Source organism: Cebus imitator, unplaced genomic scaffold, assembly GCF_001604975.1.
Source record: "Cebus imitator isolate Cc_AM_T3 unplaced genomic scaffold, Cebus_imitator-1.0 Scaffold261, whole genome shotgun sequence".
Classification (NCBI taxonomy): domain Eukaryota; kingdom Metazoa; phylum Chordata; class Mammalia; order Primates; family Cebidae; genus Cebus; species Cebus imitator.
The window spans coordinates 2,187,514-2,212,799 of NW_016107576.1; the positions used below are offsets into that span (position 1 = coordinate 2,187,514).

Sequence of the window (25,286 nt, forward strand, 5' to 3'; positions counted from 1 at the left end):
GAGGATATAAAAGTAAAGGGAAAATGATTTTTCAAAGAACCTGCCTTGAGTTACTGTCCAGGCCTAAATGTTCCAAAGGTGGCTTAAAATATTTGATAAACTCAAAGTACAGCCAGGTTGTGTAGTTCTTAAATTTTTGTTTCTTTATAGTTCTTCTTTAACAGCTTTTATATTTTTAAAATGGCAGGAAATATTAATATCATGAGTTAGTAGATATAAAATACTGAAGAGAATGTAACTATTGACATTTCCTGGAAATCCTATATAGAACTGAAAAATAACTATTAAAGAAATGAATTGATTAATCAGAGCCAATGCCAAAACTAAAATAGCCAAAATATCTATGGTCAGCAAGGAGACACATACATAAGAAGTAATAAGCAAAGAGATATCCATACTACTCACAGGAAGTCCCTGTTTTCCTGGTGACCCAACTTTTCCAGGGTTTCCTGAAATGCCATCTCCTCCATGGTATCCTTGTATGCCTTTTGGTCCAGGTGGGCCTTGAAGTCCCTTGATAATTAAAAATTATTTGGATTGTAGATATGCTGAAAAGATGTTAAGATGACAAACACTTTTTTATTTATTGAGTTGGGGAAGTTAACATTTTCATATTCTGCTTTAGGACAAATTTTCCTGTTTCCTGGATTCTTTAACAATTTACTATTTGGATTCAACAGATACCTTTAAAAGTTTAAAAGTCTTTAAAAGTTCCCCAAACAAAAATGCCAAGATAATCAGCAATTTACTGTGTAACTTAATGGGCCTTAGTGTAATTCCCTGCTATTTCTCATTGTGTCAACCAATATTTTATATAACTGTGGAGAAAAGGTTAGCTATATGCACCTGTCAGCTTAGGATACAGGCTATCATTCCCCATTTGCCAAACCTTGAATTGTGTTATTTTCCCAATAAATAAATTATGGCTTTTTAGCTGCCACTTTGAATCAGATAATTATATGACTGAAGCAAGGTCTGAACATTTTGTTTCTACCCTTGGGCAACTGAATTTTATATGTAAGTATCTCTGATCTGAGTGTGCTTATAATTTATATTCATTTTCTCTCAATTTTTTTTTTTCAAAGCAATAGAGGTCACCCAAAGCAGTCATCTAATCCTTGGCTAGGAGAAATCAGAAGTCTTTGCTAAACAGTCTATATATATCTGCCTGGCTAGAAGAGGAAATTGATGGCAAGGTAAAAATTGATCTTTGTCTTTGATGAAAAGATTAACATTTTAAAAGACTTTTTATTTGACTAGAGAATGAGAGGCTGAGTCCTCTAATTAAAATCTAGCTCATGTCATTTTAATTATGCTTGAAGATCTCTGACCTTTGTCACCATTCATGTTATGATTCTAAGTTCCCTGTTTTTCAGTGGTTCACTGTCAGAAGCATGAGTCCACAGGGAGGGCTTCATAACAGGGAGGGCTTCAGGAGAATAGCATCCTCCAACTGCAGGGACTTATATTTAAACAGTAAGTTTGGTTTTAAGTTAATGGTCATATTTTATTCCCTCCGTGTTCCAGCATGGGTTTAAATTTTTTTAAAAAGACAATCTGATTTATCCAACATGATGACACAATTGGCCCCAAACTCTTCTGCTTGCTAAAGTTGCCAGTTCCATTTAGAAAAGCAAGAAAGATAAAAGAGTCCTGTTACTTACAGGAATTCCAGGTTTTCCAGAAGGACCAGGAGCTCCTTTTTTCCCCTTATGACCCTAAAAATGGAAAGAACAGCTGTCAATGGACTATAATAAACTTACTTAAACTGAAGCCATAGAAAAGAACACTGAGACCTGGATGCTGCAGCAAGAACTAGCACAAACTAGTTGTATATCATGGGGATGGCCATTTAATTTTCCTGGGAGTCAGCTTCTTCATCTGAAAATGAGAAACTTTGACAAGATCATCTAGGAATTTCCTTGCAGATCTAAATTATATGATTTAAGAATTTAAATCGTACTTCTAAAAGGAACTGAAAAGATTATTTAATAAATGTCCCTATTTCAGGAAGGGCCTTGACCTCCTTTTGAAAATGGCCACTAACTTACTCAATTCAGTAAACATTTATTGAGTATCATGTATCAGGGACTCTGTTACGTGCTTGGAAGGCAAAGGCAAAGTTCCTCCTTGCAAGGCACTTATAGTGTGGTAAGAGGAACATGAACTGATAGCCTAAAATGTGCTTCTCTGGAAGAACAGAGAAGAGCATACTTGTGATTCAAGGAAAAGATATTTATTTCCCACGGAACTGTTTGTTTTTCAATGTGTGAGATGTTTTAAGTCATAATTGATTCAGCAGTAATAGCTCTGCCAGGATAGTTAGGAACTTTGCTTTTGCAAATCATGCCATTGTTCTGATGATATTCTAAAAGTATTTAAATAAGAAAATGTGAAAAGAGTGATTTGGTTCACAAATAAGAAAAACAATCACATTGTCATTACCAGACACATTTCTCAGAAATCATCAGAAGTTCTCATAAACAGGATAATCCCACTAAAATAGGACGTTAAGTTATTCAATTTTGAAGACAAATTGTGCTAAAGATTCAGTTTAACAACAATAACAAACAACTTTAAGACATGTTATGTTTTTTGACAATGAGCTTAAACATTTTATGAAGAAATAGTATATGTTGTCACAGAGACAAAGAGGATCTTCTCTAAGAGATAAAAATCTAACTTTTTAAGGATTTGATAACAGAAAGATATAAGGATTGTGGGTTGTACTTTCAACTTTGAAAACTTGTACTTGTCTTAGAAGTCACTAATGCAAAATGTTTCTAAAGATGAGGAAATCAGAAAGTGGGACAGTTGGTGGCCTAGGTTTAATTAAAATATACACATTTCTAGAGCATACGATCCCTATAAGTAAAACATGTCTTTCCTAACACAATAAAAAAGTAAAATAAACAAAGACTCCTTTAAATATTAGAAAAAAGTTGTAATTTCAGTCATCTTAAATAATACTTATTAAATAGCATATGAGTCATGATAATATGCAATTATGTTAATCATTGTATTTTTTCCTTTATAGTATTTCTTTTTATGCAAAGAGATATATCTGTTCTATACTTTTGATTTTCAAAATAGACTTTTCCTTGGCTTATGAATTTCAAAATAGTCCAGCAAAACTCATAATAGAGGTAACAGTTTGAAAAAAATATATTTTCACTTTCAAAATCATGTTTTTTAAATACAAAAGCCTGAGTCCTAAATATTAAAAGTCTATCTTTAAGTTAAAAACCAAGGTTTGTTAGAAAGGACTCAAATAATAAAATTATGCTGTAAAGAATAGATTTAAAATAATAAAGTAACAGTTTTTCTCACATAAGGGAATAAATATCCTCAAGTCAGGGAAAAAGAAAAGCAGCAGCAAACGAGAAGCAAGACTGTTAGATACTGATAGCGATCTCTGAAAAGAACGCTTTGTCCCTCATGCTGTCCTTGAGCCTTTCTTTTTCCCCTTTTTTTTTTTGAGACCGAGTCTTACTCTGACACCCAGGCTAGAGTGCAGTGGCATGGTCTCAGCTCACAGCAACCTCCACCTTCCAGGTTCAAATGATTCTCCTGCCTCAGCTTTCCAAGTGGCTGGGATCACAGGCATGCGCCATCACACATGGCTAATTTTTGTATTTTTAGTAGAGACAGAATTTTGCCATGTTGGCCAGACTGGTTCAAACTCCTGACCTTGGGTGATGTGCTCACCTCGGCCTCTCAAAGTGCTGGAATTACAGATGTGAGCCACCATGCCCTGCCTGCTCTTGAGTCTTTCAAAGGGTAGAGAGAAACACTTGTGCTCTCAGATAAGTTTGGGGATCTGGGTGCAGAAGTGATGCCTAGGAAGACTAAAATTCTCATTGAGAAGTCCACATAAAGTATACTGAGTGTCATAATTAGAGTAAAAATCTCTGCATGAGATGTGTAGAACAGTGGGCTTAAGAATGCCTTTCTGAGTCCTCCAAGAAGCCTGTATGGTGTGGGGAGCAGAGAATGTTATTTATATGTGACCAAGAACAGAAGAAGATGGCCGTTAGAGGCCTGAGGAAGTCTTGTACCTGAGATGAGAAAATAGCTGCACATGCCAGCATAGGACAAAGTACTTCTGCCAGGAGGGCCAAGGTAGATGCCAACACGGTGTGATGATAGCAACTGCGGGCCAAAAGGGATGATGTGCATTTCAGGGGACACTAGTGTGAACAGATGATGACTGAAAACTGAACTTATTTTCCACCCATCTTCCCTACTATCTGTAACTCCAAATTTGAGAAGTGAGCAAATGGAGAAAACTCTAATCAATCAAATGTAGGATATTTGAGTGAATGGAGTTAAAGGCAGTCAATGGATTAGATATACAGTACATATAAAATTGTGCTTTCTTTTTTGCCTGGGTAGCACTAAAAAATATGTATAGTGGCCCATTTGAAATCGGATCCATTTTAAAAGGCTTCCGTTCGTTGAGACTATACTGGCTCACAGACTACTAGAGAAAGCAATCTAATTCTTTTGATAAGGGAAATACTTTTTAATATGCAATGTCAATCCAAACCCTTGTTATTTTTTGTTTAAATGAGGCTGAAGGACAGTTACCTAGATACTTCACTAGTTCTAATACTCTTTGAGAAGGCAGCTTTATAAAGCAAAAAGATTTAGAAAGTTAAGCAAAAATGATTTTCTCTTTTTTAACCAAGAAATTTCAATTCATTGAAATCTGGAATTTTGTTTTGGGAGAAAAAAGGTTTTGGCTTGAGTTTTGGTCTTTGAGAGTCATTATAGGACAGTTTGCTCACATTTGCATTATAAATCTTTTTAAAAATATAGTGGTTCTGCAATTGGTTTTGACTTGCTCTAACTTTTTCTTTACAGCTGCCCACAGTCTTATGTCCAATGAATGAATTGAATGGTTAAGTTAAATTAATCATATTTTACTTAATTTTTAAAAGATTATAAGTAATAGGCTTCTGCATAATAACAGGAGCTAGGAAATAAAGTTTCTAGTATTGCTTCTGTTGCTAAATGGTTCTGTGATTTTAGGTAACTCATAATCTATCTGGGATTTAAATTTCTTCGTCTGAAAATTGAGAGGGTTATCCAGATGATTTTAAAGGGCCATTTCCAATCTAAAAAATAAATTTAAAGCTTTGCAAAAACAAGATGACAGCAATTGGACAGGACCCATCTGGCCACTGAAGGTGTCCCTAGTAAATAATACACAGTCAGTTGTTATTCTTATAGCAATTAATACTTTTTTAAATTCTAAGAGGCTTTTTAATGTGTCCTTGGGTTGTATGCCAGTATTCCCCAAAGTAGGAAAGAACTAGCTCACCTGGATTATACAGAAATTAAACTATGGCTTCTTAGCATCTTTCAGCTCCAATTTGCAGAGCTGACCATTTAGGCTAGAGAGGCAGTTGACTAGTAAGAATATTTGATATTCATCAGCATAATTTTAACATATGCTAATAAGCATCAGAAAATATCTTATTCCTGAGATATCTCAAGATGGAAAAAGAAAACCTGTAAATATGAAAACATTAATTGTAAAAAAGTAGACATTTTAGGATCAAATGCTGGATAGCACTTGCATCCTTAGGCACTTATTGCAAATATGAGCATGACAGCAGTAGCAGTGTTCCAGGTTTCCAATGTTTTCCATGACTTTTTCCAATTTGGATATTAAAAATTCAAGTGAATGAGTTAACTATCTTCTTTCTCTGCTTTTTTTCTTGTTTAGGATTATCTTTGATAGGATATTTTTATTTTTAATATTATTTATTAGAGAACCTAACAGAAAGTGACTGAATAGATGCCAAGGCTATTCAAAATGGGTTCTAGGTAAGTGAATGCTTATTTAACATAATTGATTCAACCCCATTTTATTACTTACTCCCATAAGTGGAAAACACAAGTATGGGTGAAGACTGCTTAACAAACCAGGAGAAACACAATCTCAAATTTGCCACTTTTATCTATTCTCATCTAATTTATTATTAACTCTAGAGCACACTTTCTTAAGAATTTAATCTGAAATCAACAGCATGTGAAGTCAGAATGCCTGAAAAACAGGGCAGTAATGAATTGAAGGTGTACATGACAAAGCTGCTTGCTATGTAAGATTGAGGAAATGTCTATCTGGCCACATGGAAAGAGAAGACCAAATTCAGTAAACCAACAGATTTTTAGTTTGCTTGACAGATACTTGATTTGCCTTATGAAAAAACATCTTTTAAACCAATTATGAGTCTGTGTCACATAAACAACTTTTTCCACTCTTATGACAATGATTCTTTAATTGGTTGAACTTTAGTCAGGCTTCTGAATCTTCTAGGCCCTCCATGTACTTCCTTGTAAAATCCAGTTTTAGCAACAAACTCTGCCAAGTCAGGTTGGCAAGAACCTTCACTCTTGATATCTGATCACTCTTGATATTTGATATCTAATTGGATTCCTCATCCTCTACCATCCCCCATCTGATGTCTGATTATCCTGCAGTTGATGTCTGATGAACTTGGCCTGTCTTCAGCAAAAATCTTGTTAGGTTGGTTTAACCAAAATTCCCCTTGCCCCTGGTGTTTCCTCTTAAGTAATTTTCCATTCACTCATACTCAATCTCTTCCTTTGTTATGAATTCCTACTTGCCCATGTTATATTTGGAGCGGAGTCCAATCTCTCCTCCCTGCTGCAAAATCCCATTGCAGTGGGCACTATACCCATTGCAATGGTCGTAAACCAAGTCTTCCTTACCATGCTTTAACAATTATCATTTAATGATTTTCTTCTTTAATACTTTCTACAACAACCATATAGGTTTGACTGATATGTTTCTTTACCTTATAATATTAGTTTAAAGTCTTGTTGGTATTTCTGCTTGAAACCTCAAGAACATATTATTAATTTGAGACAACTTAGGCAATTTTCACAAAGCCAGAATAGGCTTCTGGTAAAGAAAAGTTTGGATGATAGTCAAAACAAAGGACTCAATCAATAATTTTGTATTAGCATAATTATTGAAAAACACCTTATTTAGAGACCTACAGTGATCCATATTCTACATAATTTGAATTATAATAAATAGCAACTTCTTGTGCTCCTGCTTTCTAAAACTGCTAACTATAAATCTCAAATTGTCTTAAATAATTTAAACTTACTTCAGATCCTCTCTCTCCTTTTAGTCCTTGTTCACCCTGGTCACCTGGCTCGCCCTTTAGTAGAAACCAAAATAAAAATCACATATGAAGCAGAAACCAAATAAGTTATATTAATGTTAATTTTAGAAATAATGCTTTCAAAACATACTGGGGGTCCTTGTTGTCCAGTGGCACCTCTTAGTCCTGGCACACCCACATGTCCCTAGTAATAGAAAAGATTACATTATTAGAGTAAGTAGAGGCATGTGATTTAAGAGAATAGGTTACTATTACCTAAAATGGTAGCAAAGTGTTGCAAAGCTCAATTTTAATGTCATATAGATTATGATTCTTCTTGGAAATAGAAAAGAACATAATAGCTGTCGGATATTATGGTGACCAAGAACAAGTTAGGGTTTTCTTTCTTTCTTTCTTCTTCTTGTTTTTTTAAAATGTGAATTAATGTAGCAGGTTGAATGGTAGCCTCCCAAATGTGTGTCTATGTCCTAATCCCCAGAACCTGTGAATGTGATCTTGTTTGGAGAAAGGGTCTTTGTAGATGTTGTTAAGTTAAGGATCTCAAGATAAGATTATCCTGCATTATCCACGTGGGCCCGAAATCCATTAAAAAGTGCACAGAGGTAGACTGACACGGACAACAGAGGAGAAGGCCAGGCGAAGACAGAGTCAGAGATTGGAGACATGCAGTCATAGAAATGCTGACAGCCACCAGAAACTGGAGGAGGCAGAGTGTGGCCCTAGAGCCTCTAGAGGGAGTGTGGCTCTGCTGATCCCTTGATTTTGGATTTCTGGTTTCTAGGACTGAGAAAATTACATTTCTATTGTTGTAAGCCACCCATTTTGTGGTAATTTGTTGTAGCAGCCTCAGGAAACTAATAGAGTCAATAACCAAAGGAACAGAGTTTGAGAATACATTTCTTTTTCAAGTTCTTCCTCCTCTGAAAGTGTACTATAGTCTCCATTTTACTTAGCTGAAACTAAGTTCACAGCTATTTGGACAGTAGATTTACTGCGCTGAAGACTGGGAGCAGTTACTTGATATAATACCAAGAAACACCACATGACTCTGACATTCGGCAATCTGTCATCACCTTAGTTTTCCTAAGACGGAATGCTGACCTACCACATTTCCCTTTTCAAGTGTGTAAATAGAAACTAGCAACAACCCAGAAGTGTGTTCAGATGAGAGTTATGCAGGAAGAATTCTGTGTGTAATCTTTTTTATCCCCTTTCCTGCTGTTCTACTCAATCAGATTTCTTTCTTCCTATTTTCTGTATATTACAGAAAGAATGCCTTAGGAAAGAGTTATCAGTCCCATCTCCTGCGCTAGAAGATGAGATTGCATACATGGGCTTACAATATTTATTCTTACAGAAAGGTCAGTTGAAGTCTTCTGTTTGTATTCCGAGGCAAATGTTTATAGTTTAAGTTTCAACTTCCTGATAAAGGAAATGAAACCTGTTTAAGGAAGTGAACAGTGGCAGGCCGGGCGTGGTGGCTCATGCCTGTAATCCTACACTTTGGGATGCTGAGGTGGGCAGATCACAATGTCAAAGATCAAGACCATTCTGCCAACATGGTGAAACTCCGTCTCTACTAAAAATATAAAAAATTAGCTGGGCATGGTGGCATGCACCTGTAGTCCTAGCTACTCAGGAGGCTGAGGCAGGAGAATCGCTTTAAACTGGGAGGTGGTGTTACAGTGAGCCAAGATTGCGCCACTGAATGTCAGCCTGGCGACAGAGGGAGACTCCCTCTCAAAAAAAAAAGAACAGTGGCAAGAGAGAAAGGCTGGTCTGGAAAGCTTCTATAAGCTTCAATATAGCACATGGCCACACTAAAGGGAAAACCATGATCACACATGACCCTTAGCAAAACATGAGCAGAGCCAGCAATTAACAGAATCTGCTCAATCAAGAGAGAGTGTGGTACAAGTAAATATGACTACTTGAGGGTCCCTTATCAAACAGGATTCAGGAAAGCAGTGGCTGGTGAAAGCTGGAGCTGAAGTGAGAGTGAGAATATGAGCAAACTACAAAACTCCGAACTATCACGCCAAATTATGGCTTTTCCACCATCCCTATATGTAGTTTTACAGAACTATTTTCAGAATGATCATAGAATAACCAACTGCCTCTCCTGGCTTTGTGAAGTATGAATGTAAATCTCACCAAGATAAACCTACATTCTAAAGGTTTCATTACTATTACTTTGGTCCATTCTATCCCTCCGAAAATTGACTATGACCATTCTTCCGTAATGGTAAAAATTAAATATGCCATAGTAAATGTTATTACAAAATTGTGCAGGAGAGGTTAAGGAAAGTGATGGAATTTGTCAGATAATATTAGTGGTGGGATAAGTTGAATGGCCAAAGGAACTTACAGAAGTTTTATAAGGGAAGTGATAAGTTCGATCTTGAAGAATGAGTTACTAAGGACATTCTGGCAGAAGGAATAGCATGGGAAATAAAGGGATGCATCTGACAGAACATGTTAGGTAGAAAACAGATCTGAGGGAGCTATGACTGGGGACAGGGAGTCTAATTGGGAAGCTACTGAAATAATTTTGGCGAAAAATGATGAGAGCCTGAACTAAAGTAGCACAAAGTAGCTAGATTTCAGAAACATTTAAGAGTCAAAAGAAGTCGTTGACTGAATGTGAGAGATGAGTAGGGGTATAGGGAAGAAAAAGATTGATAGAGATAGAGTGAGTGAGAGAGAGACAGAGAGAGAGACAGACAGAGACAGAGAAAGGGAGAAAGAATATTCATCTATTGGCCTGGACACCTGAATGACTGGATACTAATCACGGAAATAAGGACATAACAAGAGTAGGATCAGATCAGATTTGCAAAGGATGAGGTATTATGGTTTGGCATATACTGAGTTTGAGGTGCCTGTGATGATGTCCAATAGCTATTTAGATCTGCATGTCAGATGCTAAGGAGTGAAGGCCTAGTTGGGATTTAGTTATTTCATTGTGTGTAAAAATTCTACGACCATTGCCAAACCCAAATAAAAAGACTTTGAGCTACAACATAATTTATTCAAGGTTTTTCTGGACTTCTTCTCTCTTAAGTTTAGCTTGAGTTAATCTTAGATATTTATGTTTCCATTTATACCTTTAAATAAAATGTTTCCATTTATAGCTTTAAAAATTGGCTGTTGCCAGGATAATACATTTATTCCCTCTGGCTCTCTCAAGCCTCAAATAAATTCATCTTGATCTATGTGATGTATAGTTTTAGTTTGTAGGATGACAGCTATAATTGTTTTTCCTTTTATGAAAGAACATGAAATAACTTTATACATTTTAAAGCTAAAATTCACTATGTCTATTTTTATACTGATCAAATGTTCTTATTCTTTATTTTTTATATATTTATGTGATGTCCATGGGGGCAGAGATTGTGTCTGGGATGTCCAATGTAATCTTCATGGCCCCTAGCTCTTCTCCTGGCCCATGGCAGACACTCAAATATAAGCTTAATGACCAGAGACAAGTTTTTAGAAAGGTTATCATACATAACACATAAAGGATGTCACTACAAAGAAGTATGCATTAATAATAATGAGCACAACTCTTGATTTTTGTCATTCTAAGTTTCTTCAAGGGGAAAAAAGAACAAAGGTTAGTGAGAAGAATTTAAAAATGTCTAATAGGTCACAACCAAACAGAAGCAAAATATGCATTATTCATTCCATTTCTTTTCTCCTGCAGGATAATCATGAGTTCACCATGATTATAAAGATGTTTGTGACTATAAACACGTGTTTGTAAAAGCCAGGTGATTATTCAGTAACACAAGAGAATAAAATATTGATATATTTTATAATATGGATGAACTTGTAATACATTATGCTAAGTGAAAGAAACCAGACACAAAAGGATATATGTTGTATGATTCTATTTATATGAAATATCCAGAATATGCAATGCAGAGAAAAAAAGAAAAGTGGTTTCCAGAAACTGGGAGGAATAGGGAGTGATTGGTTAATGGGTAGGGGCTTCCTTCTGGAAGTGGTGAAAATGTTTGGAACCAGACAGTGGTGATCGTTGCACATGATGGGGTTCAAGACACACTACCAAAATATGATATCCTGGAATACTCAATATTTTAAGCTGCAAGAATCTGAGGAATGGTAGGTGCAGAAAGGACTTTCTTGTAGATACAAATGCTATGTAAATTGGAAACAGAACACATATAACCTACTAAAAATGTTTCTTTGAAAACAGAAAAAAAAATGATCATCACAATAATTTCACAAACATTTAGAAATACTCTCAACATCTGCTTCAAAGAGAGTTTTCGGAAATGAAAGTTAATTTTTTAGATTCCTCTGGCTTGAGAAAAATCAACTAATCAATGATTATCTATCTATCTATCTATCTATCTATCTATCTATCTATCATCATTTTGTCCATTTAGTTTGGCTAATATAAATCTGAATTTCAGACATGATCACAGAAATTTTACCTTGACAGAGAGATGTATCAGATCAATTAATTCATCAATTCATTACTAAAAGCTTATGTACAGGGATCAGACCCAGACATTGTACAAGAAAGAAAGAAGACATATGCAAAGTGGAGAGCGAAGACACTACACATTAAAAAAACAATTAGCGGCCAGGCGCGGTGGCTCATTCCTGTAATCCCAGCACTTTGGGAGGCCAAGGTGGGCGGATCATGTGTTTAAGAGATCGAGACCATCCTGGCCAACATGGTGAAATCCCGTCTCTACTAAAAAATACAAAACTTAGCTGGGCCTGGTGGTGTGCAACTGTAGTCCCAGCTACTCAGGGGGCTGAGGCAGGAGAATTGCTTGAACCCAGGAAGTTGAGATTGCAGTGAGCTGAGACTGCACCACTGCACTCCAGCCTGGTGAAAGAGCAAGACTCTGTCTCAAAAAAATAAGTAAATAAATAAAATAAACAATTAGCAAAAAAAGAATAATATTTGTGTTGAATGATTTAAATAATAATATTATTACAGGACTACAGGAGAGGGTAAGATTACTGTTAGTGGATCAGTGAAAAAGGGAATTTGAGCGAAATTCTGAAGGACAGATGGGATTTATATAAAGATTACATAATGTTACAGGCAAGTAAAGAATGCTTTGAGCAAAGGAATAAGACAGGAACTATAGGGAGACAGGAGGCAACCTCTAACTCTATAAAGCAATTGACAACGTAAATAGAGAGGGAAGAGATATAAGGCAGGGACACAGAACATTCTTAAAACAAATGTGACTCTAAAAAATAACACTGAGTAAGTTCTACACAAAGTCTAATTTTAGCTGATTAAGTTAGTCATATAATATCCCTCTCAGGAATGGAAAACGATAAGAATTGACTTAAGCCTTAAGTCAATAAAAAGTCAATATAAAGGCTTAAGTCAATTCTTATCCTTTTCCATTCCTGAGAGGGATATTATATAACTAACTTGACACCTCTTTATTGAATTCCTACTAAACACCAGGAACTTTGTGTTTTAGAAATTGGGGATATAATGATAAATATGAGAGACAAGATTTTATTTTCATGGATCATACATTTTGGTGGAGGAAGACAAACAATAAAGAAACAAATATATTTAAAAAGTGACAAGAAAATATAGCATAAAATGTCATGAAGGAAATCAAGTATTATGGTCCAGAGTGATTGTTCTAGATCTATTTTTAGATAAAGTTAGAGAAGGCCTCTCAGGAGGTAACATTTCAGTTGAGATCTGAATGATGAGAAAAAGCACAACTGGGAAAAGACAAAGATGATTCTAGGAAGGAGGAGGAGAAAATAGATGTTTCTGCTAGGATTAAAAACAAAAGACGTTACTAATTATCTCAATACAGTAATGCTTATTTTCATTTGAAATGGAATAGAAACACAGAGAACACTATTTAAATTTAGAAGCAAAGGGTATAACTTGAAATTACCTTAAATCCCTCTGCTCCAGGCTCTCCTCTCTCTCCTTGTTCCCCGACTGGACCCTACAGAGACCATACACAAAACAATCACTTTTACAGATGGATCAAACTATATGTGAATGCAGGTGATACAATTAGTGTGGTTTATTCTTTTGTCAAAAAATAAAAACAAATATATGATTTGTTTAGCTCCATTAATTTCAAAATATTGAATTTCAATAAGAACATCAAAATACACTAACCACTGAATTATATAAAGAAATCTTATAATGATTCTACTATGAAAATTATTGAAAAATGTGGCCCAATTAAAAATATGAATATTTTCACCTAGTGTGGTGGCTCACACCTGTAGTCCCAGCACTTTGGGAGGCTGAGGCAGGAGGATCCCTCGAGCCCAGGGGTTTGAGACCAGCCTGGGCAATAAAGTGAGACCCTGTTTCTACAAATAATTTAAAAATTAGCTAGCCATGGTGGTACGTGACTATAGCCCCAGCTACCTGGGAGGCTGAAGCAGGGAATCACTTGAGGCCAGGAGGTCGGGGCTGCAGTGAGTCATGTTTCCACCACTGCTCTCCAGCCTGGGCAACAGAGTGAGACTCTCTCTCAAATAACAGCAACAGCAACAACAAAACAACAAAATGTTTCAATGAGTACAGTATGTTATAAATGATGCTAAAATAATTTACATTTTTACTAAACGTTAAAATGATTGAAAAAGATTTGAGTAGGACAGTTCAGTATGTAATTCCAATGATTACGGAAGATTATGTTTAAGTGATCTTTTAAAAGATATTTATATTGTAAATCCTACTTTACTATTCTTCATGAAAAAGTCTATTGCTGGCTGGGTGTGATAGCTCATGCCTGTAATTCCAGTAGTTTGGGAGGCCGAGGTAGGAGGATCGCTTGGGCTCAAGGGTTTGAGACCAGCCTGGGCAACAGAGCAAGATCCTGTCTCTAAAAAAATTAAAAAATAATAAATAAAAATTAGCTGGCCCTGGTGGCATGAGCCTGCAGTCCTAGCCACTTAGGAGGTGAGAGGATCACTTAGTCCTGGTATTCGAGGCTGCAGTGAGCCATGACTGCACCACTGCACTCCAGCCTGGGCAAGAGAGGGAGACACAGTCACAGAATAAAAGTCTATTTAATCTGTAAAATGTTTAATTCTCAAGACATAAATTAACCTAAAAAATTACACTTATTAATTTTAATCCTTAAGCCAGAAATTAACCTAATAAACTCAGACTTACTTTTCCTGAACATTCCTAATAGAAAATATTTAATATAATAAATCATCAAATTATCTACTAGTAATGAATATCAGCACCCACTAAGACCTTCCATCTGAGCAAAAATTTACATTAAAATTAATTGGCAAAGCCGAGCGTGGTGGCTCACACCTGTAATCCCAGCACTTTGGGAGGCCGAGGCGGGCGGATCACGAGGTCAACAGATCGAGACCATTCTCGCCATGATGAAATCCTGTCTCTACTAAAAATACAAAAATTAGCCGGGTGTGGTGGCACAAGCCTGTAGTCCCAGCTATTCGGGAGGCTGAGGCGGAAGAATCGCTTGAACCCAGGAGGCAGAGGTTGCAGTGAGCAGAGATTGTGCCACTGCACTCCAGCCTGGCAACAGAGCAAGACTCCGTCTCAAAAAAAAAAAAAAAAATTAATTGGCAAAACATAGAATTTATTATAGATCATTAATTGACAAATTTTAACTTACTCTTTTGTGGAGAAAGGTAAGAGACATAATGTCAATACCATAATCCCTGACTCGGCTTTAATTATTTAGAATCTTTGTGGTTTAAGTTTCATGCCTGTCTCGTGTCTACTGGATAAAACTATTATTGTTATGCTAGACTGTTTATATATATATATATATATATATATATATATATATTACATTTTAGCTGACATTCTTTGATTTTGGCATACTTAAATCTGGGAAAACAACCACTACTACTCCTTTTGCCAAGTTTTTTCCATTTGCTTGAACATTTTTACATTATTTCCATATATTTCCCTCTCTTAGTGGTTTAGGGAGACTAGAATATTATTTGATAAAGAAGCTTACATATTCCTTTAGATATCTATATACCTATTGCCTTTATATGAGATGGCCTGATTTAATTAGAAAATTTTAGAATCTTTCCTATTTTGAAAACAAAGTATAACTTTCAACCATCTTCAAAGAGCCAGATCAAAATATCAGGAGTGACTACATGTTTTGATCCTTGTGCCTTAGGATTCTTTTACTGTATATAATGGTATAAGAGAAATGGAAAACATAGCCAATTATATAATATTTATTTCTATGAACTAAGAATTTTCATTTAATCCATTTAATTTACATATGGTCTTTAGACATTGTTTTAGTCAAACATGAACACAGAGACAGTTATTCAGATAATCAAAGCTATAATAGCTACTTTTTAGAAACCATGGTTATAGTTGCCCTTAAGATTTTAATTGTGAGACTACAGAGCAGTGATATTTAAAGGTTATTGGTTCTAATAACTGGTTAGAGGAGTTTAGAAATCACTTGGCAACTGTGTGTAAACTGATATAAGAAGTATATAGATAAGATTTTTTAATATTTAGAAATAAATCTGAATATAATAATTAAAGAAATATGTAGCCTAAAATGTCTAGAGTGTTTAAGTTTTCTGATAATCTTTGTAAAAGTTATCATGGCTTAAATGCAGAAAGTTAGATTTGGGAAGTCACTATATTAACCCTATATGTTATGCTAAGAATTTTGACCTTTAATATTTTTCATATTAAAGACTTTCATATCATTTAGATTTTGTGACCATAAATATTGCTCTCCTATCAAACCATGTTATAAAACTAACAAAAGAAAACTCCTTGAAAAGATGTAATTGGTGTTGTGAATCTATTATATAATTTTATTTTATCTTGAATAATCAGAATTATTTTAGAAAAAGACCTACTGGTTCACCTCGAGGTCCAGGTGGTCCTAGGACTGTGCTATCTTCTCCTGGGTAGCCCTAAAATGAAAATAATGATTTATAAACAACTCAATAAATAAAATAACCTTCAAAAATACACAACCTATTATTTTTTAATGTATTAGGAAAAGCAGTTTGATTTTATCTTAAGTGGAAAACTTTGATGTAAGAAACTAAGCATATGATATTTTATACAGAGTTGTAATTTGTACAGAGTTCTTCTTGGAAGTATCAATCTGCTTTAATTACGTAAGAAGCAGCTCAGAAATATTCTTAAAATGTCAGGTTTTCAATGATATTAAAAATTAAAAGTACTGCTGTAGTTATTCCTAAATCATCAAAAAATTTTAATCTTTAATATAAATAAGCCAGATGTGGTGGTACACACTTGTCGTACTTAGGAGCCTGGGGCGGGAGGATTACTTGATCAGTTTGAGTTCAGCCTGGGCAACAATCAAGATTGCTTGATCCTGACTCTCCTGCCTCAAAGACTCCTAATATAAATGTGGTATAATTAATGATTTAATCTAGAGCCTTACAATTTATTTACATAATTAATTAATTTTACTTTTACAAAGATCTACAGATTGCAAAGTATTTTCATAATATTATTATTTTAGCTCAGTCTTGAGACAACCCATGGAAGATATTTTAATAATTTATTTAAATTTTAGCTCCTTCATATTTATTTTTTTCTTCCAGAACTAGTAAAATTTTCAACTTTAAAAGTGCTTCTTTTATTCCTTGAAATTTTCTCAATGCAGTCTTTCAGGAATAATTCATAAACTCAATGTTTAACCTTAGTGTTAGAAAGCCAATATATACGCAAACCTTTTCTCCTTTAGGTCCTGGCAATCCAGGGAGTCCTGGTTGACCCTGATGGCCCTACAAAGGACAAGTAGACATTTAAACATGCTCTACCTAGGTATTAGATATTGTACTATTCTGAAATGAAAAATAGGATTCACTGTCTAGGAGGATGAGGCCTAAATATGTTAGAAAGGTTTAACAGAGATAATTTGCAAATTTGGGATATCATCTTTAATAAAAATGTTTTCATGAGAATATGCTTTTTCAATTATAAATATTTACCCTGTACCCTGGAATTCCTGGGTCTCCCTCAGGTCCCATCAATCCTAAATGTCCCTAAAAAACAAAGTAAATATTAGTGAGATAGAGAAAGCAGAGAATTGTTTAAATCATTAGACTTGTACTCTTATTTTTTAAATTGTTACTTTTAGATTTTTTCATAGTTGAAATTTGTCTAGTTTGAAAAGGGAAAGCAAAAAATAACATTCAAAAGACAAAAAATAACTTTTGTCTTTATTTTTTTTTTCTGAAAACAAAAAGTTCTACAACAAATGGCTTTTTGGTTTATTTCTGATATAAACATCCTTAATCATATCTAAAAAATACTTTCAGTTGTCATAATCCTGCTGATCCCTGACAACATTATTGGAAGTGTGATTTACATCTGTCAAAGTTTGTGGTAGTTGTGGGTCACTGAATATTAGAGAGTGCAACCTGAGAGTTTTTGACATTGTCACTACGGGATCCAGAACTCCATACTCATTGTTAGTTTCAGATGCTTTGATGAATATTGTTTTCGTCATGGCCAAAGTTGTTAAAATAGAAGTGGTTGACAAATTACATGTTATAGTTACCCTAAAAGTACTCTTATTATCAATGTTTTATAGATGGTGAAAAGATGGAAGTCAAAGATTAATCAGCAAATGCCCTTAGCCTAATGAATAGATTGCTCAGACAATTGAAAAAAGTTAAAAAAAAAATGAAAAAGTCCCATATTTCATATTATCAAAAACATTCCATATTGACTCTCCTATATGAGTCTCAAAACAAATAGAAGATGAGAAAATTAAGGCACAGAATAGGCATGAGACTTGCCAAATATCACACTAGAACCAAGTCACTGGATTCTTTATATACAGTATTTCCCTTTTAATCATATGGTTTCACTATATTTGATGATTTCTTTAAAGTCCCAGTTCTAAAAAGTTAACATTGCAACAATTAACCATTGATCAGTAAATTAAGACTGATCAATGGTTAATAGTTGGTTTCACTGATCAGTAAATGAGTCTTAATTTTCATTGATTAGTAAATGAGTCTTAATTTACTGATCAACGGTTAATAGTTGATCAGTAAATTAAGAACAAGCTTCAGTCTAAAAAAGAAATTGCACAAAATTAATTTTAAAACATTAATAAGAATTCAGCCACTACCTAGGTAAATAACCTAGACTAGAATGTAACTACTCAGTATTCATTAGCTCAAGATGGCTGAATGACATATGCTTGTTTTAATAATCCCATCCAACTAAAAGAGAGAGAGAGAAAAAAAGCTATTTATTTGTGGTAACAACACTGGAAAATAAGTAAACGTCATTATTGGACCAAAATTTTGTAATCTGAGGAAGAAAACTAGGGCTGAAAATACACAAAGAAAAAAATTGTTGCAGATGTGCAGACAGTCTTAAGGAAATTTCAAATGCTGAAGTCAAGACATGGAAGGGGCAGGATAGGCTCAGGTGACTAATTGGGGAAAACAGTCAGGTATTCCTATTCTTCTACTTGTGCTGGATAACTGATGGCAGCATTTGCTTAGAGGATAGGTGAATGAGTGTAGAAAATGTTGCCCAAAAAGCAGGCAGTGCTAAAGACTGCTGCTGATTCCAAGTGACTCGTGGAGCCAATATGACAAGTAATAAAATGTGCAATTCAAAAAAGAAAAAATGAACCTTAATGTATCTAAGATATATATGCAAAATATGTAACCTCCCAAAAATAAGTGAAAATAAGAGAAAATATGACGGGCAGACCTTAAAAACTGTTTTCAGAAATCAATGAATCGAATAGCAAGAAAAAAACAGTAAGAAAGCTATAAGGATTTAAGTAACTTAGCTAACTATTTAACAGAAATACTTAGAACTGTTTTTTAGCCACCCCCAAAAAAGAAAGAAAGAAAAGAAGAGAAAAAAAGGAATGCATAATCTTTTGACAAAACTTGAGTATAGTAGGCCTCAAATAAAATTTTACTAAGTTTCCTCAAAGCAGATATCATATAGGTCACATCCTGTTGCTATAATGCAACGTAATTAAAAATGAGCGATAAAAATTAAAAAATCTACTTAAAAAGAAAGATCCTTTAAGATAACTCTTCTTCAGGAGAAAATAAAATCTAAAATTGCAAGCTATTTATAAGCAAATGATGGTAAAAACACAAACATAAAAATATGGAAGTATGGCCAAAGTAGCACTCAAAAGAAAACAGGTAGCTTCTTAACACATTTATTAAATAAATGGGCCAGACATTTAATTCAAGAAAAGATTAATATTAAAGCATAAATTAGTGAAACAGAAAACCATTTAAAAAAAGTTGAGTGAAAAACAAAGTAGACACTTTGAACTGACTAATAAAATAGCAAAATATTTGGAAAATCTGATCACGGAAAAGAGTAGACACAATAAAACAACATTAGAAAAAAGGACATAACCACAGAAAGGAAATTTTAATTATAAGAAAATGGTAATTTCAAATTTCACTTACTAAATATGAAAATTTAGATAAAACAATTTTTTTAAAAATTTCAAAATTCAAGAAGGTACAAAATTTGAAAAGAAAGCCAAAGATCTACTGCTAATAAAATAACATTAGGCTCAGGTTGTTTTAACAGCAAGTTTTATAAAACCTTTGAAGAACAGAAAATATCTATGTTCCATACTATTACAGAGCACAGAAAAATATGAAAAATTTACCAACCCATTTTATATGACTTGTGTAACACTTATACCTAAATCCAATAAGGATAGTATACATTAAAAAAATAAAAGCCCATAGGTCTATTTTGCTTACAAATACAAATGCAAAATTTTTAAGATAAACTAAATGCAATATGCTAAAATAAAACTCTTAAATAAAATGTTAAAAAATTGAATCCATTTGCTTTAAAAGAATAATATAACTATACCTAAGTAAAATTTATCCTAGAAACTCATGATTGGTTCAACTTTTGGAAATCTACTAATGAATTTTCTTATATTTACAAACAAAGGAGAGAAAGCATGGGATTATCTAAACAAATGTTGTAAAAGTATTTAATAAAATTCATCATCTACTGTTTGTCAAAACTCTCATTTAAGAATGAAAAGAGGGCCAGGTGTGGTGGCTCACACCTGTAATCCCAGAACTTTGGAAGGTCAAGACAAGCAGATCGCCTGAGATGGGGAGGTCGAGACTAGCCTGACCAACATGGAGAAACCCCATCTCGACTAAAAATACAAAATTAGCTGGGCGTGGTGGCGCATGCCTGTAATCCCAGCTATTCAGGAGGCTGAGGCAGGAGAATCACTTGAACCTGGGAGGCGGATGTCGTGGTGAGCCAAGATCACACCATTGCACTACAGCCTGGGCAATAAGAGCAAAAACTCCATAAAATAAAAAAAAAAAAGAATAAAAAGAAATTTCTTTAAACAAATAAATGGTATGTCTAAAAAGCAATTGTAAACAACACTTGACATTATAAGCATTTTCACTAAAGACGGGCCCACAAGACAAGGTTTTCCTCATCATAACTTCTATTCACTGCTATAGTAGAAGTTCTAATCAACGTAGTAATTCAGGGAAGCAAATAAGGGGAGGCAATATTAATTACCTAAAGAATCAATGAGAATCTTCTACATTCCTTAAAGAGGCTCTAAGGTCAAAATGTAATAGTACCAACAGCATCACTAAGTTAATGTGACAGAGACAGGATTACATTGACACTGACAATAAAACTCAAAAGCAAAGCAAAGCAAAACAAAACAAAAAACAAAAAACAAAACCTAAGAATAAACCTAACAAGACAGATTAAAGAACAGAGATAAGGGAAATATTTTACTGAAGAATATGTAAGCAGATATGAGTAAATAAAAAGACATACGGTGTTTATAGAAAGATTCAGCATTGCAGAAAATTGAAAGTTCACATGAGAGGAAGTCATAGCAAGAATCAAACTATTTTGTAAGACGAGTTATTAAGTATTTTCCCTAACAGAAGATATCACAATAGTATAGTAAGTAAAATAGTGTTGTATTGACCCAGAAATCGACTACCAGATTCAGAGAATAAAACAGAATAAAAACAGACGAATAAATATTTGAGAATTCAGATTATGGTAACGATAGCATTTCAAAAAAGCAGAAAACAGACTGGCCACTCAATAAATGGAATTGGGACAACTGTCTATCAGTTTGGAAATAAAATAAAATAAAAATAAAACAGAATAAAAACAGACGAATAAATATTTGAGAATTCAGATTATGGTAACAATAGCATTTCAAAAAAGCAGAAAACAGACTGGCCACTCAATAAATGGAATTGGGACAACTGTCTATCAGTTTGGAAAAAATAAAATTAGTCTTCTACACCTCATATACCAAAAAACCAAAAAAACAAAAACACAAAAACCAAGAAAATCTCTATACATCTTTAAGACTTAAGAGTAAAAATAAAGTTATAAAAGTATTAGAACAATATGGAAGAATATTCTTATATACTTTAGGTAGAGAAGGCATTTCTAATAGAATAAAACACAGAAACTATAAGGGAAAAGACTGACGAGTCTGATTATATAAAAATTAACATGTTCTATACAGCAAAAGATATATAAAATTAAAAGATAAATTACAGAAAGAAAAAAACATTTGTAATATATTTTGTAACATATTTAATAAAATTATATAAATATTTTAAGCATCTAAGGAGTGACTGCAAATCAATAAGAAAAAGACAACAAATCGATGTGCAGTATATATGAATAGGCAACTTTCATAAGAATTAGTGCAACTGGGAAAGTGTAAATAGAAAGAAAAATAAGATACAAATTTTCACTTATCAAATTGGCAAACATCAACAGAAGTAATATGAAATGTTGATGATGGGAATGTAAATTTGGTGAAACCTCTTGGGAAGGTAGGTTGGGAACTTATCAACCTACACACAGGTGAAAGACAGAGAAATACTAGTAATTTAAATAAAAGAAAGTAAGAAAGGCCTAGATCACAGTAAGGAATGGAATACTGAAAATGAGCCTGAAGCAAACTTACCTCAGACAACAAATGGATTATGCAATGATATCTAAGAAGCTTTATAGTGAAAAGCCTAGCATTTGTGACACTTAAATGGAGACTACACTACCTGGAAATACACAGGTATTTTGTAAAAAAGCTTATGAAACAGAAGACTCAATTAGATAATCTTTTAAATATTTTACATCTCTTTCATGCTGTGACTTTCTGAACAGGTCTAAATATATTCACAATATAATTTTGATAATATATGAGTTCACAAGTATCATGCTATACTTGTTCCTAACATCATACAAAGTTCCTAAGATTAAAGATAGAATTAGATATTAGATTTATTACAATTGGTTAGAAAAATAATATCCAGATAAAGCAGGTTTGTTTCCAACCAGAGAAAGAAAATCCATTTCAAGTAAACCTAATTTTCAAAGCAATTTGTCAACCATGACGGCATAGTTTTATACAGATATTAAATCCCAATTTTAAGAGCTGGCCATATAAAATTTCCTACTTCGGTTAGGAGTTATAGTCTTATTTTTTAAAACCTCATTTCATATTTTATTTCCATTTTCAGTTTTTTTTTTTTTTCCCTCTTCTTGTCATGTCCAGAAACCACTAAGCCATTTAAGTACTGTGGAATGCTTACAATTCTCCACATCCCATGGAGGTAGATTATTTTCAATGGAACTATTGGCTTTTCTGTAAAGCTAATCAAGGGATGAAACTTTAAGGGCATGGATACATTTCTTTCCCATCCACAGTGACTCAGTTCTGGAAGCAAATCAAATACTGACCAGAGCACCTCTTGTTCCTCTGGCACCCTTAGGACCACTTTTCCCAATTTTTCCAGGGAAACCTTTGCTTCCAACTTCTCCCACGGGTCCTACTTGTCCCTTATCACCCTGTGAATGACATTAGTAAGAGAGACAAGTAAGAAAAAAAAGTTTATACTTATATTAATTAACTATATGATATTCCTGAACAGCTCCTGAGGAATATTTAGTTAACAATATTACAGACCACCACTAACAATAATAACAGACCATCACCACATAAGTTACTTTAAAAATAAAAGTAATTTTGGAAAAGGATTAAAAAAATAATTTTGACCAAACAAGCAGGGGGTATCTGGTGCTCATGTTGAGTTCCAAATAACCATTTTTAATTTTGAATTTTGCTATATACGTATGTAAGTATGCATGTATGTACTGTTACTATAAGAAAACATAAGCTCTTTGAAATGTCTGTTTCTATAGAGAATTTCTATGCAAGTCTGTCCAAATACAAAAAGAGCTCAAGTGTACAGTTCTGTACATTCAGGATCATCACTCATTGGCTTGGAGTATGCCTTGAAAAATCGGTAACATTTTTATATCATTTTACATCTTTCTGAAAACTAATTATCTTCTGCTTTCTATTAGAGAAACTGACTCACTTTATTGCCCAGGCTGGAATGCAGTGGTGTGATCTTGGTTTACTACAACCTCTGCATCCCAGGTTCAAGAGATTCTCCTGCCTCAGCCTCCCAAGTAACTGGGATTACAGGAGCCCATCACCATGCCTGGCTAAGTTTTGTATTTTTAGTAGAGACAGAGTTTTACCAAGTTGGCCAGGCTGGTCTCGAACTCCTGACCTCAAACAATCCAACCACTTCGGCCTCCCAAAGTGCTAGGATTACAGGCGTGAGCCACTGCTCCCGGCCAACAAACTGACCCCTCTTGAGCACCAAAATATAGCGCTCTTAAACAACGTTGCATTATTCTTCATTTTCTTAAGTGAGAACCAACCTATTCTATTATTGATAAACAAGAAGACACAAAGAAAAACTACTGTGAACACAGTTGGTCAGGAAATTTTGGGGATTCATAACAGTTAAAAGGATTTATTTTATTTTTCCAGAGGTGCAGATTGTTATTATACAAAGACTTGCACTGTCTCACTACTAATGTTGATTTTAGACATAATACTATGTGGGATGAAAGAAACTTCAATATTGGAATTATTTTAAATGAATAAGCATGGCAACTAAATGTTACCTCATTCACTTCTCTTTATTATTTATTCCCCATCGACTGTCTAAAAATTCTGAAAAAGACTGACTAGGCATATGTTAGCAGAAATGCTGGAATTGGATTCTTGAAATCAAATTATGGTGTGATTTGAAGTTAATTATAATAAATAATTCTAAACTGTCACAGTCCAAAGGGAAAACCATTCCTAGGTTTCATCAACATTTGAATAGATTATTGATTCCACATTTATAGAAATGTAAATTTATAAATATAAATCATAAATACAACTATGTTTTAGTAAAATATAAAGTAAGCAAGTAAAAATATTCTTGTAGTTCTTAACACATGGAAAAAATAAAATCAACTTAGAAAAACACATTAACAACAAATAATTATAGTTACATTCTTTTGTCTCAAATACTTTACTAAAGTTGCTATTGAATAGCACAAATGGTATAGTATTTTCCTTTTATCTTTCTTCTTGCCCATGGTCTACTAAAAGAATTTTTGGCACATAAGGGAAAGAAGAAAAAGCCAAGATTTTTTTTACAAACTACAAAATGGAAAATTTGCCTTCAAATAATCAAGATAATAAGTACTCCTAACTGAAATTAAATATTAATTTATAAAAATGTATCTTTTAAAGCGACATTTATAATTCTTTAATACTTTACTATCTAGTACAAATAAAAACATTAGAGCAGTCTATGGAGTGCTAGGCACATCAGAAGAAAGAAAACCTTTATAAAAAGGTGTAAAAAATTACCTTTTTCCCTGGACGACCTCTTTGCCCTGGAATCCCCACAATTCCTTCAGGCCCCTAAAATATTCAATATAAAAAAAGAAATAAACGGTTAAAGAAAAGATGAGATGAAGTATTTGAATACTTCTATCAGATAATCACTGGATTAGACAAGAAGTAAAAATGAGGGTTACTTTTCACATTACTAGGTTTGTGTAATCATTTAAAAAGAGGTCACAATGACTTAGAGGTACAGCTGTTACTAGGTATAAAGTTCACACACACAAGCTGGCCAAGACAGACAAAATTACACTGTTCATTATTCTAGGTGGAATATTACTCAGATTCAATATACCCATTTTAATTAGAAAGAATGAAATTAAAGTTA

The 25,286-nt window shown here is 33.9% G+C and overlaps 1 protein-coding gene across 5 annotated transcripts in view; it reads right to left on the bottom strand.

Moving 5' to 3' along the window:
• The window catches only part of COL24A1 (collagen type XXIV alpha 1 chain), a 376,867-nt gene that overhangs the window by 72,265 nt on the left and 279,316 nt on the right, over positions 1-25,286 (bottom strand). For all 5 annotated transcript variants that reach the window (XR_005195651.1, XM_017499851.2, XM_037728289.1 and 2 more), the window contains 10 exons: positions 24,923-24,976; positions 22,939-23,046; positions 17,151-17,204; positions 16,890-16,943; positions 16,041-16,097; positions 13,088-13,141; positions 7,297-7,350; positions 7,149-7,202; positions 1,665-1,718; positions 406-513 (listed from right to left, as the gene is read on the bottom strand). Coding sequence is in view for 4 of the 5 variants with exons in the window: in XM_017499851.2 (XP_017355340.1) it covers positions 406-513; positions 1,665-1,718; positions 7,149-7,202; positions 7,297-7,350; positions 13,088-13,141; positions 16,041-16,097; positions 16,890-16,943; positions 17,151-17,204; positions 22,939-23,046; positions 24,923-24,976 (651 nt within the window). In the remaining variant the exon portion in view is untranslated. The remainder of the gene's footprint in view (positions 1-405; positions 514-1,664; positions 1,719-7,148; positions 7,203-7,296; positions 7,351-13,087; positions 13,142-16,040; positions 16,098-16,889; positions 16,944-17,150; positions 17,205-22,938; positions 23,047-24,922; positions 24,977-25,286) is intronic.